General features: G+C 32.7%; 1 protein-coding gene across 8 annotated transcripts in view; it reads right to left on the bottom strand.

Moving 5' to 3' along the window:
• The window catches only part of mgl (low-density lipoprotein receptor-related protein megalin), a 254,385-nt gene that overhangs the window by 13,039 nt on the left and 223,115 nt on the right, over window positions 1-18,231 (bottom strand). For 7 of the 8 annotated variants that reach the window (XM_080164265.1, XM_080164262.1, XM_080164264.1 and 4 more), the window contains 7 exons: window positions 13,190-13,210; window positions 10,617-10,831; window positions 10,217-10,341; window positions 6,398-6,514; window positions 6,056-6,186; window positions 5,615-5,713; window positions 42-1,416 (listed from right to left, as the gene is read on the bottom strand). In XM_080164265.1, coding sequence (XP_080020391.1) covers window positions 42-1,416; window positions 5,615-5,713; window positions 6,056-6,186; window positions 6,398-6,514; window positions 10,217-10,341; window positions 10,617-10,831; window positions 13,190-13,210 — 2,083 coding nt within the window. The remainder of the gene's footprint in view (window positions 1-41; window positions 1,417-5,614; window positions 5,714-6,055; window positions 6,187-6,397; window positions 6,515-10,216; window positions 10,342-10,616; window positions 10,832-13,189; window positions 13,211-18,231) is intronic. The other variant, XM_080164266.1, reaches the window with a different exon arrangement.

The raw sequence follows: 18,231 nt of genomic DNA, 5'->3' as shown, positions 1-18,231 counted from the left end.
ACTTCTAATACACCTTTATTCCTGATAAATAAAAATGCTACCTGTATGTTTCTCAGCCCTGAAGACACCTCTCAGTTGCAGATCAGTCCAGTACAGGAAATCTCCGTCAATAGTCACGGCAAACGGATAAATAGTAGCGGACACTAAGAGTTGTCTACGGGTACCATTAAAGTCACACCGCTCAATCGTCTCACGCACTGCATCAGTAAAATACAACATTTTCTCATCATAATCAATGGTCAATCCACTGGGTTGTGTCAGGTTCCGCTCCACAATGACAGTCTTGTATGTGCCCGCCATTGTTGACCGATAGATCTTGCCCGACTCTCCGAACCGACCCCAGTCTGTGAAGAACATGAGACCCATGCAGGGGTGCACGGCGATTGCGCGTGGCCGTTCCACTCGAACCATGTCGATGACTTGTGACCCGTCGGTGTTCATGGAGTAGATTGAGTTGTTGCGGCTGTCGGTCCAGTAGATTTTCTTGTGTACCCAATCGTAGGCGATTCCCTCAGGCAACAAGGGTCTATCTTTTCCGTCTAAGATAACAGTGTAGTTGATGGTAGGATTCTTAGCGTCCATCCAGCCGATCAGCGGCTGTGGCCGAATTTGCGTAAAGAACAGCTTGTTATCCGCATAGTCGAAATCAATTCCAACAACGTTTGTCATGTTAACCACAGGTTCAAATGGCGGTGACGCCGTTCCAGAGGTACTATTGAACGGAATCATTTCAGATCTAATTTCAGCGCGGGTTGAGTAGACAATATAAGAATCTGAGGTGACACACTTCTTGCCTGAACGGTCTAGAACGCCGATAGCACAATCACAAACCGGTCCTCGGGACGTTTCTGTATCAGGCAGCGAGAAGCACAGCTGCGAGCAGTATCCATTGCCGATGCGTGAGCATGTTGTCTCGTAGCGCGGCTGGTTTTCCTGGTCAAAAATGGCAATGTCACGCAACTCCTGCAGGCCAGATTGAACAACTTCGGGCTGTGCAACCTGTTTGGGCAACTTGCTGGCTTTGAAAATCTTGCGGATATTTCGATCAACCCAATAGACGTCACCCTTCAGCAGAGCAAGACCTTTAGGATTTGGCAAGTGGTTCCGGATCATGACTGGCTTCTGCGGGCTGTTGCCATCAGAGAATGGTATTTTAAATATGGCATCCAACTTAGAGTCCACCCAGTATATGTCATGAGTCTGCATATCAATAGTCAAATCTCTTGGGTTGCTAATATCCTGAGTCACAATGGTGGTTCTGTTCTCTCCGTTCAACCAATTACGCACAAGCTTGGGAAATTGTCCATAGTCGAGCCAGTAGATGTATTTCTTGATGGGGTTGACGGCGATCTCGCGCGGGTTGTCGGTTGTAGAGCTGTAGATTATCTTTCTGTACGTTCCGTCTAACCAGCATACCTAAAAAAGGTCATTTTTAGACTTGGTATTTTAATAGATAAAACCATGATAGATCAAAAAATGTACATCTCAAGTGTTTTAAAAAAATTACCCCTTCTGTAAAGCAAAAAAATTTGTGGAAAAGTTTGGAAACTGCTAGTGAAAATATATTTTTAACACTTTGGGGAGAAGTATAATTTTCAATCCAATGTCCCCTACCTCCCTGAACAGAAATAATATAAAGACTCTCAAATTGACTGGTAAAGTTAGAGGCAAATAGTTTGTCTTTTTGTAAAATATCCCTGCATAAGAATTTAATCGAAGAACCGTATTGATACTGTCCTAATTTATTAATTTTAAAAGAAATAATTGCAAAAAGAAATTTACTTTAGATACTTTAAATCTAATTTTAATTTGCCAATTCAGAGAGCCGTGTTATTGCAATAGTAGAAACAATTTTAATGTATTTTTAAGAAAGGGATAATTTATCTCAAGAACACCTTTTCTGCCAGTAAAAATAAGTTAATTGTAAATAGCCTAAAAAATTAATTGTGGCAAAATAATTAACATTAATGATATGTTTTTGACTGATTTAAAAGTATTTGTCTTTGACAAGAATAAATTACAAAACATTATTGAAAGAAAAAAACTGCCAAAACAATATTTTTTTTCTAAATAAAACTGGCAAAAAGAAAAAAGTTTTTAAACAATATGTTGTTTAGATAAAGGCCAACATTAAAAGAAACTTATCGACCAAAAGCAAACAATAACTTTACAAGAAAACAAGGCTATGCTTTGTAAGAAGTAGCGAAATATACCATTCATAATGAAAGTGGAAAATAAGGGAAGTGCAATAAAGGGGAGATTAAGGAAAGTAAATATCAGGCCACTTTAGTATTAACAAAAGACAGAAGACAATAAAGACAGACATAAACACTTATGGAAAAGTTTCACTAATACAACTTTAAAAGCACTAAAATTGTCTAAATAAGATATTTTAAAAATTATTTGAAAACCACGTGGTAAAACTAATAAAAAAAAAACTTAATAAGGAAAAAATCAAAGGACTAAATAAATGAAACAAAATATAAGTTATAGAGTATCTGTGATCCAGGGGGCTACAACTTGTATCAGATATATATTTGTAAAGAAAACACAAATATATTGAATGTGAAAATATCACGGGGGATACAGCGAATAACTTTTTTTGGCTTTATGTTGTGTTAGTTTAGAATAAACACTCCCACCTTTTTGAAATGATAAAAGCAAACTGCTGCGCCCCTAGTCTTAGGTTTGTAATTGGGGGGAATGAGAGAGCATAAAAATGTCCCAAGACTTAACTGGCAGACAAAAAACTTACTACTTTTTATAATAAAATTAATAGTATTTAATTGATTTAAGGTTGTAGGGAATTTAGTATTTTAAAAATCTTTTCTGAAATTTCTCCATCCGTGGGGGAATATGTTTCTTCAACAGAAAGTTATGGCAAACAAATATTGAAGCAGAAAATTTTCAATTTGTTTTAGCTAAGATGTTGCTATCAAAACAACTAAAGGACCTTTTATATTTTTTGTTAATACAAATACATACAGTACAGTAATCTATAAATCAATGTTATTATATAGAAAATTCTACCTTCAATCAAATATTTGATTTCAGATTAATTTAGACATCATTGTCTTTTCTCTCCATCCGAACAAAACAATTAATAGAAATGGATGTAATGAATAAAAGCTGAAAAAGTTTTTATATCAAAACATTAAAAAATAATAACTAAATTTAGACTTAAGTCATGATAGGTTAATACTAAAGCATCAATTCAAACATTCTAAATTTATCAATTTAAGCTCTTTTTGAGTAAATATAAAACTTGCTAATCCTAAGGTAATTTTTGCGATAATGTAAAACAACCAATTTGTTTTAGTTTCTGGTTTTCTATTCGCCTCAATGGCTTGACATATCTTTTACCTGTGCTTTTTTTATCACAGGGATATGCTACTTGTAGAAAAAAAAATCCAGTTAAAAAAATACACATAGCATAGTTTGTTTCTTATATATTCTTTTCAATCACTGGAAAATGAATTTGCAGTATTTAACTATAATTTAGATCATATTTTTTAAAAGCGAAGCTTTTCTATAATTAGGGTCGGTCCGTCCGTACGTCCGTCCGTCCGAGATAGATAGCTTTTATTCGTTAATTTAGGCATGTTAGAATTGTCCTATCGATTTCAAACTTTGCATGATGATTCCTGTAGTAGTTGGGTACGATTTAGAAAGCGTAGCAACTCTATAATCATTACCAGAATGTCCGTACGTCCTTTTTAAACATGTTGATTTTTCTACTTTTTTAACAACAAATTTTCAAGTGTTTTAATTATCCGTTTGATCTGATTTTTGGTATATTGATTCCTGTGACAACAAAGTACAATATTATAAGCGAAGCAACTCTATAATCAAGTCCAAAAATGTAAGTATGTCCATAAACATTATTCTGTTTTTAAGCAGTCTTTCAACAAATTTACCTACAATTTTGACTCGACATTTATGTTCAGATACTATGTTAATGTCCGTTTGTCCTACCGTTTCAGTGCTTCGCTTTTATGGATGTTGTCATCCTTGTTCAGTTATGTTTTGTTGTAAAATAATCAGAAATAAAATATGGTTACAATGGAATAAAATGCCAAATCACTGTCTCAGGATTGAATCTGCTTCTTAATAATTATAGCGAAACATGGCCATTCTACAATTTGTATGTATTACCTAGAGGCCTCTAGGGGACTTTGGGGTAAGTCGCCCTTTCACTTTCAATTATAGTTTTGAAAAGAAAAAAGTTTTTTTATTAATTTTCATTGTTTTTTTTCTAATGGCAATTTTTTATGCTTTGATTATTATGATTAAATAAAATAAAATTGTAGGATAATTCAATTATGACTGGGAAAAAAGTTGCATATTTATATATCCATCCCTTACTTTAGGAATGGTGCATTTTATGACATAATGTCATATGGAAGGACAATTTTCACTTTCATCATACCGTATCTCAACATTTTACCAACCAACTATTGTTTACATTTTTGTACAGCATTTTTAATTTTAGTTTTTGCACGGTTGTGTGCAATTGTAAATATAAGTAAAGCACCTAAACCAAGCTAATAACATTTCAATTAAGTGTAAGTAGAAAGCAATGTAAATAATAATTACGATTTTTACCTTTCAGCAGGTATTTGCATTAAATCACTACAATAATCAAATTTCTTAAAAAGCTTATATTCCTCAACATCTGTAAGTGCATCTTTTTTACAAATTTTATTAATTCTGTACATCTTACTCACAGTACAATTCTTAGAAATAAATCTACAAGACCTAAAATTTTGCACCGTTTTTTCCCTAGGATGCCAAATTTTTGCTTATTTGTTCTTTTTGCAAAGCACAAAGGAATAAAAATTGCAATATGAGCAAAAATATTATTTGTAAGTAAATTTTCTAAACAAACATATATCATTTAAATTTATATTCATTTGGTATAGCTTCATTTTCTAGGCTATCAAATGCATTTTAAAGTCAAAACAACAATAATAAAGCATTCATTATTATTTTAATTAAACAAATATTTTTTAAATGTATACTTTAATAACTTCTTTATGCCAAGTTTACTAAACAAAATCATTAAAATATGAATGAAAATTTTCAATCATTTGTTGTTTTGTAACATTGTTTAAAAGGACGGGAATGTGCAATTTGTAATTAATTGTAATCAAAATGCATCTTAGAAAAGACATCCTACCATTAAAATGCTTTCTACACATTTTAAACTATTTTGTTTTGGGAATTTTCTGGTGTTATAATTGAAATTAGAAAAGGGAAGCAAATTTGTTTACAAGTTCTATTTCATTGTCATTATTCAGTTAAAACGATGAACGATGCATTAATATACATCCTAACTGACGATAAAGAAAATTATTATTGGTAAAGTTTGAAAACTACAAGTTGGGCACCAATCAATGAAAAAAGTACCCAAAGTTTTTTGGACAACATAATTTTAAAAAGTGGATACCACTCATTTATGATTTTTTTTCTCAAAAATGACACAGAACTAATCAAGCAGTACAAACTTTTGTAAAAATCTGTATATAACTACCAATGTCGATCAACTAAATAGACAGACCGACAAATATGTGTGAATTAAAAAGTAATTGCGCTTATAAAAACTAAACCCTACCTCAATATAAGTTTCATGAGGGAAAACATTGGTGAAATACAGGTTGTTGGCCACCCAGTCAACGGCCAAACCACGGATTCCATTCTTGCCAATGCCATCCTGAAAGAAAAGGGGATTTTTAAATGAAGATAGGTAACAAAACATGGAGTTTCCCCCTAAAAGTGTCTAGTCGAGCAGAGAACCCACCCCCTAATTTTATAATAAACTTAAACAGGGGGAAAAATTAATTGTTCTGGGGTTTTTACTTTAGGTTAGGTTAGGTGAGGTTGTTTACAGGGTAGTCCAGCAGTGCTAGGTTATCTTAATTTAAGGCCCACTCCACAAGGTTAAGGCTTCGGAAAAAATTACCTCCCGTCTTGATTATTTTTTTTTAAAATAACGGATGGAGGTGGGTTTTCTGTGTTCTCTAATTACTTTATGGGACGGAACTAAAAAAATTACCTTAATGATATGCTGCTTCTCAGTTCCATCTGGCTTAATTCTATAGATACCATTATGTTCCCCTTCCTCAAAATCCACCCAGTAGATCCAGTTCTCTTCAACATACATGTCCAGGTGCAGAATATTATGTCCTAAAAATGTAAAAAATAGTAAATAAATCGAAGGTTTTTTTTGTATAAATGGATGTAGAATATACGTCGATATTATGGTAAAAATTGTACCTAGTCATTTTAGGTTAACATGGACATCACTACTTATTCAGTTCGTTCCTCCAGTACGGGAAAGGGGGGAAAGGGGGGAAAGGGGGAAAGCTTCTCTAACAAAAGTGGGAAATGAAGTTACCTTTGCCAGCAATGGGCATCATGGCCTCTCCTTGATCATCAATTCCGAATCCTCTGGCCAGTTTGAGCTGGGAGACAACGGCAAAGGACTTGTACTTCTCACACTTAGTCTCTGCAACTAAAACATAGATATTTTTTTTATTCATGCTTTCCCATATTAAATATATATAAAATATCTCATGATAATGGCTGGCAAATTTTTATGAATTGATTGAGACACAATTAATTTTAGCATCTAATTGTACAAGATATACTAAAAAATTATTGTCTTAATTAAAGAGTAATCTATATGGCCATTTTTGGTAGATTTGCCGTAAAAAGGTGTTGTTATTTTTATCTATGATTTCCTTTTACAAGATGTCTTGTTAGTACAGCAAGATGGGATAATGGGGGTCCCCTATGGGCTACACTCCCTCCTGGGTTAGAAATTATTATTGTTAGTACAGTGAGATCAAATAATGGTGGTCCCCTATGGGCTACACTCCCTCCTGGGTTAGAAATTATTATTGTTAGTATAGTGAGAGGGGGTAATGGGGGTCCCCTATGGGCTACACTCCCTCCTGGGTTAGAAATTATTATTGTTAGTACAGCGAGATGGGATAATGGGGGTCCCCTATGGGCTACACTCCCTCCTGGGTTAGAAATTATTATTGTTAGTACAGTGAGATCAAATAATGGGGGTCCCCTATGGGCTACACTCCCTCCTGGGTTAGAAATTATTATTGTTAGTATAGTGAGATGGGGTAATGGGGGTCCCCTATGGGCTACACTCCCTCCTGGGTTAGAAATTATTATTGTTAGTATAGTGAGATGGGATAATGGGGGTCCCCTATGGGCTACACTCCCTCCTGGGTTAGAAATTATTATTGTTAGTATAGTGAGATGGGATAATGGGGGTCCCCTATGGGCTACACTCCCTCCTGGGTTAGAAATTATTATTGTTAGTACAGTGAGATCAAATAATGGGGGTCCCCTATGGGCCACACTCCCTCCTGGGTTAGAACTTATTATTGTTAGTACAGTGAGATGAGATAATGGGGGTCCCCTATGGGCTACACTCCCTCCTGGGTTAGAAATTATTATTGTTAGTACAGTGAGATCAGATAATGGGGGTCCCCTATGGGCAACACTCCCTCCTGGGTTAGAAATTATTATTAGTACAGTGAGATGAGATAATGGGGGTCCCCTATGGGCTACACTCCCTCCTGGGTTAGAAATTACTATTGTTAGTACAATGAGATGGGTTAAAAGATCCACAAAACACAGTGTGTAAGTAAAAAAAGCAAAGTAAAGTAAAGAATCCTAGCCTGGATTATGTGTAACATAATAATTGTGTATAATTCCCGGTGGGATTACTCAGCACAGATTTTATTGGGGCAGCGCTAATCCTAAACACTATTAACTTTATATGGGTAGATACATAAGGTTTTACAAGGATCTTCAGACGTTTTTTTGTTTATTTAAATGTCTCATCCGCCTCCACACTTTTAAAACTTTTGTCAAAAAAACCTTAGAGCTGATTATTATAATTTTATTGAATAATGTTGCGAATAAAGTAAACTAATATTGCCTCCAATTGATATGTATGTTACGAGAAGTGTACTTCTTTTAAAAATTGGTTGAAAAACATTTTAACTCGAAAATATATCTAATTTCCACAAATAAAAGTAATTATGTAAAATGCTTTGTTCATGTTAAAAAAAACTATGATTTTATAATGGCAGTAGAAAAAATCATCTTTTTGGCTTAGTTAAAATCTTAACAGCATAAGTGACAGTCCCTATTATAATAAGACAATGGAGGGGGGGGGAGGGGGGAGAGAAAGTGTAAATAAAGAGAGAGAGCGCATAGACAATGAAACATTTTTTCTTCATTAGGGTAATTAGATTACTTTAATTAAGTTGAGGAATAAACCATTCTCCATTCATTTCCCCTTTTTCCCCAGATTTTTTATTTTAATTCAACATCTTTCTTTTCATTATGAAATTGTATAAAGAAATCTGCTAAATCTTTTTTGTTGTCAAATATGATGTTAAGATATTTAGATTTTGATTTGATTTAAAATCTAATTAAGTTCTCTGTTCCTGGTAAGCTTTAGAATGAGTTTAGGCTATTTTAATTCTGAATATAAGTCACGGGAAGGATTTAGACTTTTCTATCTAATTGTAGAATTATAATTCATTAAGATGCTGGGGGCGAAGCAACTTGTGTTTAATATTGAACCGAGCATGGGATTTTGTGTACTTTACAATGAAATTTTTAGCAGTTTCCCTATCACTTATCCCTTGGCTTATCATAAGCTAAATGTTGTACTGCTGTGTGTTTGAATTAAATGGACTGAAAATGTTGATTGTCTATTCTAAAGATTGTATTATTCACAGGGACAAAGGGATAGGATAATAAAAAATAAAAGGAATGTGTGAATTTGTCGTCAGTTTAGGTTGCTAATATGGACATCATTTATTGGTCAGTTCGTTCATGCAGTAGGAGAGGCTGGGATCGGGTAAAGGTGGCAAATTAATATTTTAGCAGCTACAAGTTTAAGTTTATTAGAATACATGACAATCTGGTTTAAAAACAAAGAAATAATAAATGCATTGTCCTCTCCCTCCCTGTTGTTGTAATATCCATTGCTCTACACATATCCAATAAAGGTACTAAGAAAGAGAGGGAATGTCTGATTGAGCCAATAGGAGAATCGCATCGGTACATACATTTAATTTCATTGGTTGAAATTTTGTACACATCTTGTTAAGAATGCATGTTTTTTTTCATTTCACACTTAGATAAAAGTCAGCTGTAAACAGTATATTTTCTTAGTAGAAAGCTTTGCGGAATCAGAATTAATTGCCCAAAAATTTCGTTTAAATTTAAAAGCTTAGTAACGAGGTGGATTCTTTAAAAAAAAGTTAGGCTGGCTACTCGCTGGTGAGGCAAAATTATTTTTGTGAAAAATCCTCCAAAATCGAATAAAAAAATTTACAAAAATTAAATAAAATCTTAAAAGGGTTATTAACATATGATTTTGTTTAATTTTTGTAGATTTTTAATGTGCTTTTGGATGATTTTTCACAAAAATAATTTTGCCTCACTATCGAGTAGCGAGTCTATAATTTCTTAAGAATCCACATCAGCTTGAGTCGAAAGTAAACAATACTTTTGTCTGCTAGAAATGTTCCTTCTTAGATTTGACGAAAAAAGGGTTCAGAATATAATTCTATTCTTCTATTTCTATTACATATCCATAAAGATTTTATACTTTCATAAAAGGTTTAGCTTATCCTTGCAAAGGCACTAGTGGGAAAAATACAGGGAAAGGTCAACATAAGATATTTTAGTCTTCCAAGAAAATTTATAAATCTACTGCCATTTTCAATGAAAAAAATAGAAGATGCAATGATACATGGCTAATAGCTATTGCAATAGGCGATAAGTTATTTCTAATCCCTAAGGTTGATTTTGATAATCTTTCTTTACGAGGGAGGGGAAAAGGAGATGTTTTAGGACCCTTAAATATACACCGGTCCTAGGACAAACGCTGGAGTGACAAACGTCGGAGTGAAAACTTGACCTAACCTTACCGTTTTACAACCATTTAATAGGTTTTTTAAATGCCTAACCCCTGCGGGAAACTTATCTATATATTCATGTCTTAATTGGACCTAACCTATATAAAAATACTTAATTGATATTTTAGACACTCCTGCGTTTGTCCTGGAACCAATTTTAATAAAATAATAAAATGGGGTATTTTTTTTTAAATTAAACATATTGCTTAATTTAATCCACTTACCGACAGAAACCCCCTGTAGAAACAAACCTTGTGATTTCTGGAAACCAATGGAGCATCCGCAGACGGCTGTATTCTGCGCTGCTGGCAGACAGAAATGGTCGCAGTTGCCGTTGTTTCGCAGACAAGGATGAGAATGTGAGCTGGGACGCTTCCTAAATTATAAACAATTCGTAAAGTGATATTGCCTAATCATTTTAATGGATTACTTCTATTTTTTTGTTTTAAAGTGAAGGAGATAGGTTTGAATCTCATTAAAAATTCCTCCTACTGCTTATTTATATGTCGGGTCTACATCATTAAAAGCAAAAGATTGGACAGCACAATTCCAAGCTCAGTTGGACTTTCTCACAAAGAACCTACAATCAATAAAGGACACCAAATATTAAACCTAAGACAATTTCTTGTTCTAAAATAGTTTTATCTTTACCTGTATAAGTTCAAAGTTTTCAGTTCGGGTTCATTTTCCAGCAGAACCTTCTGGTTGTCGCCGTTCGGGAGATCCACACGGACAATCTGTTCGAAGCTGGTATCCAGGTAGTAGAGCCGTCTGTCCATGACCGCCAGCGCCACAGGTTTGTGGATCCTGCTGGGGTCAGAGATTATGACGCGCCGGTTGGATCCATCGCTGTTCACTGACTCAATCTAAAATAGGAAAAAATATTAATAAAAAGTAGGTAAATAAATAAAGAAATTTAAAAAAAAACATGCAAATTGAAAACTAAGAATACAAATTTACTAGAGGACTTTCATACGAAAACAAATTAAAGAAATGACTTTTCAAACCGATATGATTCTCATATCATATGTAGTTTCTCATAGGTCCTGTAAAGGTTTATAACTTTCTTGGGAGGGGTATATAAATCGCCCTTCGAATAAAATGACATCCCTCCAATTTTATTTTACGTTCTATAAAACTGAAATTGATAGTAGGGGGGGGGGGGGGGGGGTCGACTCCTCCCCTCCCCCTAGAAACCTTTTAGGGCGTATCAGCTAGTAATAAATAAAAGATTAAAATCATAAAAATTGTGTAAGTTATTTTTTTTTCTAAAAAAAACACAGCATCTGATATGTTGATGTAGGACTGCCTTTTAAAATTTATTATCTTCCATTGAAAGTATTTTTACGCTAATGCAATGCATTTTATATTAGTTGTGCGTTGTTAAAAACATTTTTTCCACTTTATGCGGCTCTTTTCAAGCGGGGATTGGAAACTTGATTGTGAAAAATAATAAAAGTTCAAAGCCTCACTAAACTTATAAAGAAAAAAGGTCTATAAAGAGTTGAAACTGCAATGTGTTCGTAATAATGTTTTGTAAAGAAACTTTTGTTAATGATAGTTTTAGAAAAATTATCAATGTTCCTGTTTTCAATTTGTTTGTTTATGTTTTCTGAATGTCTTGAATGTGTGTGTGTGTCTGTGTGCGTTTGTGTCTATGAGTGTGTGAATGTGCGTTTGCATGTTTGTGTTTGATGTCGAAGTTTAAAAGCCTTTCTTTAACTAACCATAGTAATTATTTATGTTTAAAAGAATAGGAAAGTTAAGCGTACAATTTGGCCTATGGTAGCCTATTAATATAGGGAAGAAAAGGGGTTAATTTATGCACCACTGTCATCTCCCTCCCCTAATAGTTGTTGAATAATGGATAATGATATGCAAGTAGTCTGAACAATTAAGAAGCTTTCAGCTAAAGCTATAATAAGCCTTTTATAATCTTTTTTGACAAACAACCATTGCTAATCATTAGTAATTCCTTAGGAGCTAATTCAAGTTTGTTATTGTTGCGTTGCTTATGACAAAAAATGTCCTTGTTATTTTTAGTATTCACAGCAAGTCTTTGAAGATGCATTTTTACTTATTTTTAGAGGTCAAACTTACTTTTAGATTCTAATCAGAGAGGGAGGAACCAGTGAAAAATAATTTACACCCCATTATTTAAAAATTCAGTATTTACAGAATTTCTGACATGTTACATAATGGTAGATTATTTTTTCGTCAAAAGTCGTATCCCCTGTATCCCTGAATATTTCTTGTTTTGTTAATGCATACTCACTACTTATTTTAACAAAATCCATGTTAAAATATAAACCGTCTTTTAAAGTACTCCCGGTCCAGTCGTTTTCGAGATCTTAACGGACTGACAAATAATCATAAATACATACATACATATAGACAGTAATCTCATTACTTTAGGACTATATAGGATTTTTTTTCGTTAAAAAGTTTAAGGAGACTGTAAGAGAAGTTAGAGGCCAAAAGGGTTTTCTTAGAAAAAATATTACTTGCTTATAACTGGAATTTATGTGTAAATGAAGATACTGTGTGGCTAATTTCCATGGATTCTAAGGGATAAGACAAAGGAGGATAAATTGCTAAACATTCACAATTTTGATGAACAAAATTAACCCTTCTATAGGTTAAAATGATTAAGTTGAAAAATATGGACTTGCTAGTTTTAAACCAAAGAATCAAATTTTAAAAAAAGTGCCCAAAGTAATGATTATAAAACTTTGGGTACAAGGGTAATTTACAGTCCAATGTCCCCTCTGTACCTGTTAATTTCCAAGAAAATGTATATTTCCTAGCTATTTACATTTAACTTACTTGGCTCTACTTCAAAGAAGCTTTGTATACAAGTACAAAAAAGAGGGATAACATATTTGAAGAAAAAATATTTTCCACTATTAAATAATGTTTACAATTGAGACGAAGTGCATTGAAATCCAATAAAACTGACTTGCAAAAAAAATTTGGGTTAAACGATTTTACTTTACTATAAATCCCTCTATTTTAAAATATCATGACATAGTTTAGTTTAGTTTAGTGATATGCCTTTTATGATAAAAAATAGCTAGCAGATTACAACTAATAAAAATGAAGGTAATTATATTGTGAGAAAAAAAACAAAACAAAAGATATTTTAAGAAATAAAGGTAAACCTAAATCATGCAATTAAAATATAAAAAAAAAGTAACAAAAATACAATTTTTACAATAACTTACCTTTAATCCTTTGTTTTTAGGCTAAAAGATAATCAAAATCTTAATTATTTCTTAACAAATTTACTCTTAGGTGAATGTGGACTGCTATTTTAGAAAGGATTCTAGAATCTTCTGTGAATATTCCCTTGTTTAATATCATATTAAAAATAATATTAAAGTTAAGTATAATGGCCAGGGAGGAAAAGGACAAACTTTATCTCCAAAAAATTATCAAGAATTTTTACACAAAATAACTGCGTGAAATTTATTTAGGGAGGGAGGAGATATTAAGGTGAAAACTATACAGGCTTTCTAATTACGTTGGCTCATTTGTTGGCTTAAAACCTAGGGGTACTTTAGTAAAATCGATTGTTTGATCCGTCATAACTTTTCAATCAATAATTTAAAATATCTGTTATCATTAGGAATTTATTTTCCAATGTCTTATCCCTTGAAATTCCTAAATTCATTGTTGTCCTATTCCCTGTCTGCCTGTATGATGCCAGACTGACGGGTTTCAAAATATAATAATAATCCTTCTCTAGATATAAAGCCATAAATCTCGGAATATAAAGCCAATAAATCATACCACACTTCATGTACCATGCTCACGGGGATACAGGGATAGTACAATGGATATAATAAATCATACCACACTTCATGTACCATGCTCACAGGGGCACAGTGATAGGACAATGGATATAATAAATCATACCACACTTCATGTACCATGCTCACAGGGATGAAGGGATATGACAATGGATATAATAAATCATACCACACTTCATGTACCATGCTCACAGAGATACAGGGATAGTACAATGAATATAATAAATCATACCATACCATACTTTATACAACATTAAAAATTTGACTATAAAATTGCCATCTTATTTTTTCTCAAAAGCATTCTAGATTGTACAATTGTAATTTTCCTAAAGTGAAATTTTTACCCCCATTTACCTTTCCTTTTCCCCGGCGGCTTACCAAAATTATTCATATAAACATAAATATTGTTGTATATACATTAGAGTGTTTCAAAATCATTAAATTTTTTATATTTACCGGTGGAAAATCTTTGAAATATTTTGATTAAAGTAATCTTGTCTAATTTATGTAGTTAGAGGTAATTGTTTAAGATTAGGTTAAGTTTTTTGTTTTTGTTTTTTATAAATGTTTGGTTTTTCACCTCTAAAGCAGATTAAATCAAAATATTTTTGTATTGTCTTTTGAAAATATAATAGCCATATTAGTATCTACAGCACGAGAAAATCAAACCTTTTATGAAATTTTGAAACCCCCTAATAAAAATTTTATTCTATATTATATTGAGCTTTACAATATACATCACTTGATGTAAGTGACTGCAGACATTTCTTTTTATACAAAATATTATATTAATATAAATTAAAATTTTCAAAACATTAAATGTATGAAGTTTCTGCTTTCTATAAAATATATTTTGTGTCTTTGATTTAATTCAATGTTTCTTCTTTCTTTTTATTCCAAATATTATGAAGAAAAGTTTAGTCATCAGTTATGGAGGGGAAGACGGTCGTTTATCCTTTAGGTCAACCTTCCTATTTTCCCCACCTCCAAGAAGAATACTTTCCTACAAAATAAAGAAGCTTTCCTGTTAAGGAGAACCACATCGGTTAAAAGGTTAGCAAACAGACTTACATCCTCAAATCTTTTATTGTGTAATACGTGTTGGGGGGAAATGGGTGGTCTTCTGTAAAAATATGGGATTCTACACCCCCCCTTCCCCCTTGTGTTATATGAATATTAACTTTGAACATCTGGGGTAACGTTTTAGCAATTTATGGCCTTTATTAAGGCACTAAATCAAATCTTTTTCTTTAAATCTTTTCAGTGTGTCCTCACTGAAGCCAAATTTCATAGTGTTTTATAATAGCAAACAATTAAAAAGATGTAAATTAATAGGGAGTTTAGTTTGTGCTGTTGTAATAATATGCAGTTATGAGGATTTTAAAAAGTGATAGAGGTGAGGGGGGGGGGAAGTGAGGGAACACCATTCTTTTCACTTCTTTTATAAAATATAATAGTTAAAGGGTGAGCAAAAAAAAATGCGTAGATTTTTAAAATTCAAATTGCGCGGCTTGTGTTAATAGTAAAAAAATGTTACGCATACCACTAGAACCGCTATGAAGTCTATTTTTTGGAAATATAAGAACGATTCCTCTGCTACGTATAGTTAGGGAGCTACGTGTTAAAATGTCCCAACTGACTTAAAACTTGACTTGCGAGTATATTAGTAAATATTAGACAATAATTCTTGCGTACATTTTTAAAATTCAAATTGCGCGGCTTGTGTTAATGGTAGGAAAATGTTACGCATACCGTAAGAACCGCTATGAACTGTATTTATTGGAAATAAAAGAACGGTTCCTGTGCTACAAATAATCTAGGAGCTAGGTGGTAAAATGTCCCAAAATTTACTCGCAAGTCAAGTTTTAAGTCAGTTGGGACATTTTAACATGTAGCTCCCTAACTATACGTAGCAGAGGAATTGTTCTTATATTTCCAAAAAATAGACCTCTTATCGGTTCTTATGGTATGCGTAACATTTTTCTACTATTAACACAAGCCGCGCAATTTGAATTTTAAAAATCTACGCATTTTTTTTGCTCACCCTTTACATTTCCCTTTTTTCTGACGTTCCCCGTTGTCCTAGTAATATTAAACATTTTGAAAGAAAGATAGCATAAATTCTATTGTATAATGTCATTCCAAATAATCTTTCTTAAAAATATTTAGAATAAAAAATTATTATAAAAAGTTATGGTTTCAGGCTTTTATTACAAATGATTAAACTAAATGACAGTAGAACAGTGTACAGTAAATGGATTCACATCCCCAATGGTTATTAACAAAATAACCCTTTCGGTTGATCAGTATCCAAATTTTTGAGTAAACGAAAAAGATAAAGTAGTTATAAACCATATACGAGTACAAGTGTAATTTACAACCCAGTGTTTCCTCCTTTCCTAATTACAAAAACAGACAATTAGAGTAAAAAGTATAGGAAAGGATATAGGTTACTTTTTTAAAAGTTTTAAGCATTTAAAAAACTTTCAAACATATATGAGAAAGGCAAAAAAGCAGAGATTGTTATATAATCTAAATTAGAAATATTTTGTCTCGTAATAAATCGTCAAACTAAAAATATATGTTCTTCAATATCTGTCTGAAATTCTAAAAAGCTTTTCTTATTACCTTATCAAAAGTAATAAAAAGAGAGAATAATTTATATCTAATGTCCTTTCCCTGGATTCCTGGGTAAAATGTTGTGAATTGTAAATCCGAAAGTGGTTCACTTCAAACTTTGTTGACTTTGGTTTAAATCCCAGGTTTGCATAGTAGTATCTGGCCAGTAAATATTCTCATGGGGATTAACTGCCCCCCCCCCCCTCCCGGTCTTATTTTTATTTCTTTTCAATCTTAAACCATACAGTAGTTGTAATACCTATGGGATGGGGAGGTAGTTCATTGTAGATACCTAGTAATCCAGGTTTTGCATAGTAGTGGCTGGCCAGCAAACATTCACATTGTGTTTGTTTGTTTGATTGCCCCCCCCCCCTCTCCCGCTCATTCCTGAGCCCTCCAGTAAATATAATAATTAATGGAAAAGGGGTTCATTGTATTATATCTTGTAATCCAGCTTTGCAAGGAAGTAAACTACTACATTGGATACCCCCCATCCCTCCCACCCCAAAAAAAAATAATTTTGTTTTTCAATATCTCGTAACTAAGGTTTTAAAGAAAGCATTCACCCGTATTAACTTCTGGATCTAGCAAATGATCAAAAAAGTATCGTTTGAGGGAGGAAATATGAATGCTGTCTGGTAGCTCATAACAGAAAATAATAATCTTTTTTGTTGTTGAAAACTTATCATAATTTATGATTCATACGATCAATAATTATATGACCTTTTTTACAGGAAATAATAGATTTCTTCAGATGAATTATTCCCCCAGCGAGAGGGGGTTATCACAACCTCAAATATTCCTGTTTTATTTTCCTTATGACCCCACAATCCTATTGAAACTAAGAAAATATTCACAAACCTCAAGCTGGTTCTAGGGATCTTAGGGAACATTACAATCACATCATTCCAATAATAAGGGATCCTAGGAATTATGAAACTGTGATGCTGTAGTAATAATTTTCCTGGTATGAACCTCAAATATGTCTAAAACTAATACCCCGTCATTCTTTTAGAAAAGTTAAAATTCCAGTTCAATTTTTCCGACTACAAACTTTTAAATATATGTTTTAGTTTGGAAATAACAAGGACAATTAATCATTTAAATAACGCATCAACAGCTAGCGAAGCCAAATTTTAATCATTACATGGATAACAGAATGTAGGTTTATTTATTTATAACTCTAACCGTTTGACCGATATGGCTCTCCTTTAAAGCGAAGTTTCCTTAACGTGTCCACAACGGGTTTTTATCTATTTTGGGGAAGGGTAACCTTACCAACCGCAAAGGAAAAGCCCCTACTACTGCCGAGCCCGTATGTTTTTCCAGGGTTAAGTAATATAATGTTTGCTTATTTCAAAACATTTTGTAAACAAAAACATGTATAAACTTGAAACAATCAATTTTAACTTTAGAAAATTATTGTTTACTTTTCAGATAGATAATTTAACTTTACGTAAAAAGGTAAAGAATATAGATTACTTTCAAAAAACTTTAAATAAAAATATAGTAAAATAGCAAAGCTTTACTATAATAAGTATAGGACAATATATTATTAAAAATCAATTAATCCAATTACCAAAATTGTAAATTCTTAATCATTTTATTGATAATAACTGCCGAAACTCAGATAGGTACCAAGAAATTACGAACTCTATTATCTAATTCGTTGGCTCAAAAACTTAGGATACTTGTATCAAATTTTGAATGGTAACTTTCGAACTAGCAGTGTCCACACTTTTCCATCAAGAATTTTAATCTAGTTAAGGGTTAATTTTGTTAATCACCCATTGTCTATCTCGTAAGTTGCCTTGCCGACAAGAAATTGCGTAAAA

The sequence above is a fragment of the Acartia tonsa genome, chromosome 6 (assembly GCF_053477335.1).
Source record: "Acartia tonsa isolate MP-2025a chromosome 6, ASM5347733v1, whole genome shotgun sequence".
Classification (NCBI taxonomy): domain Eukaryota; kingdom Metazoa; phylum Arthropoda; class Copepoda; order Calanoida; family Acartiidae; genus Acartia; species Acartia tonsa.
This window is presented reverse-complemented; position numbering and strand designations above follow the sequence as displayed.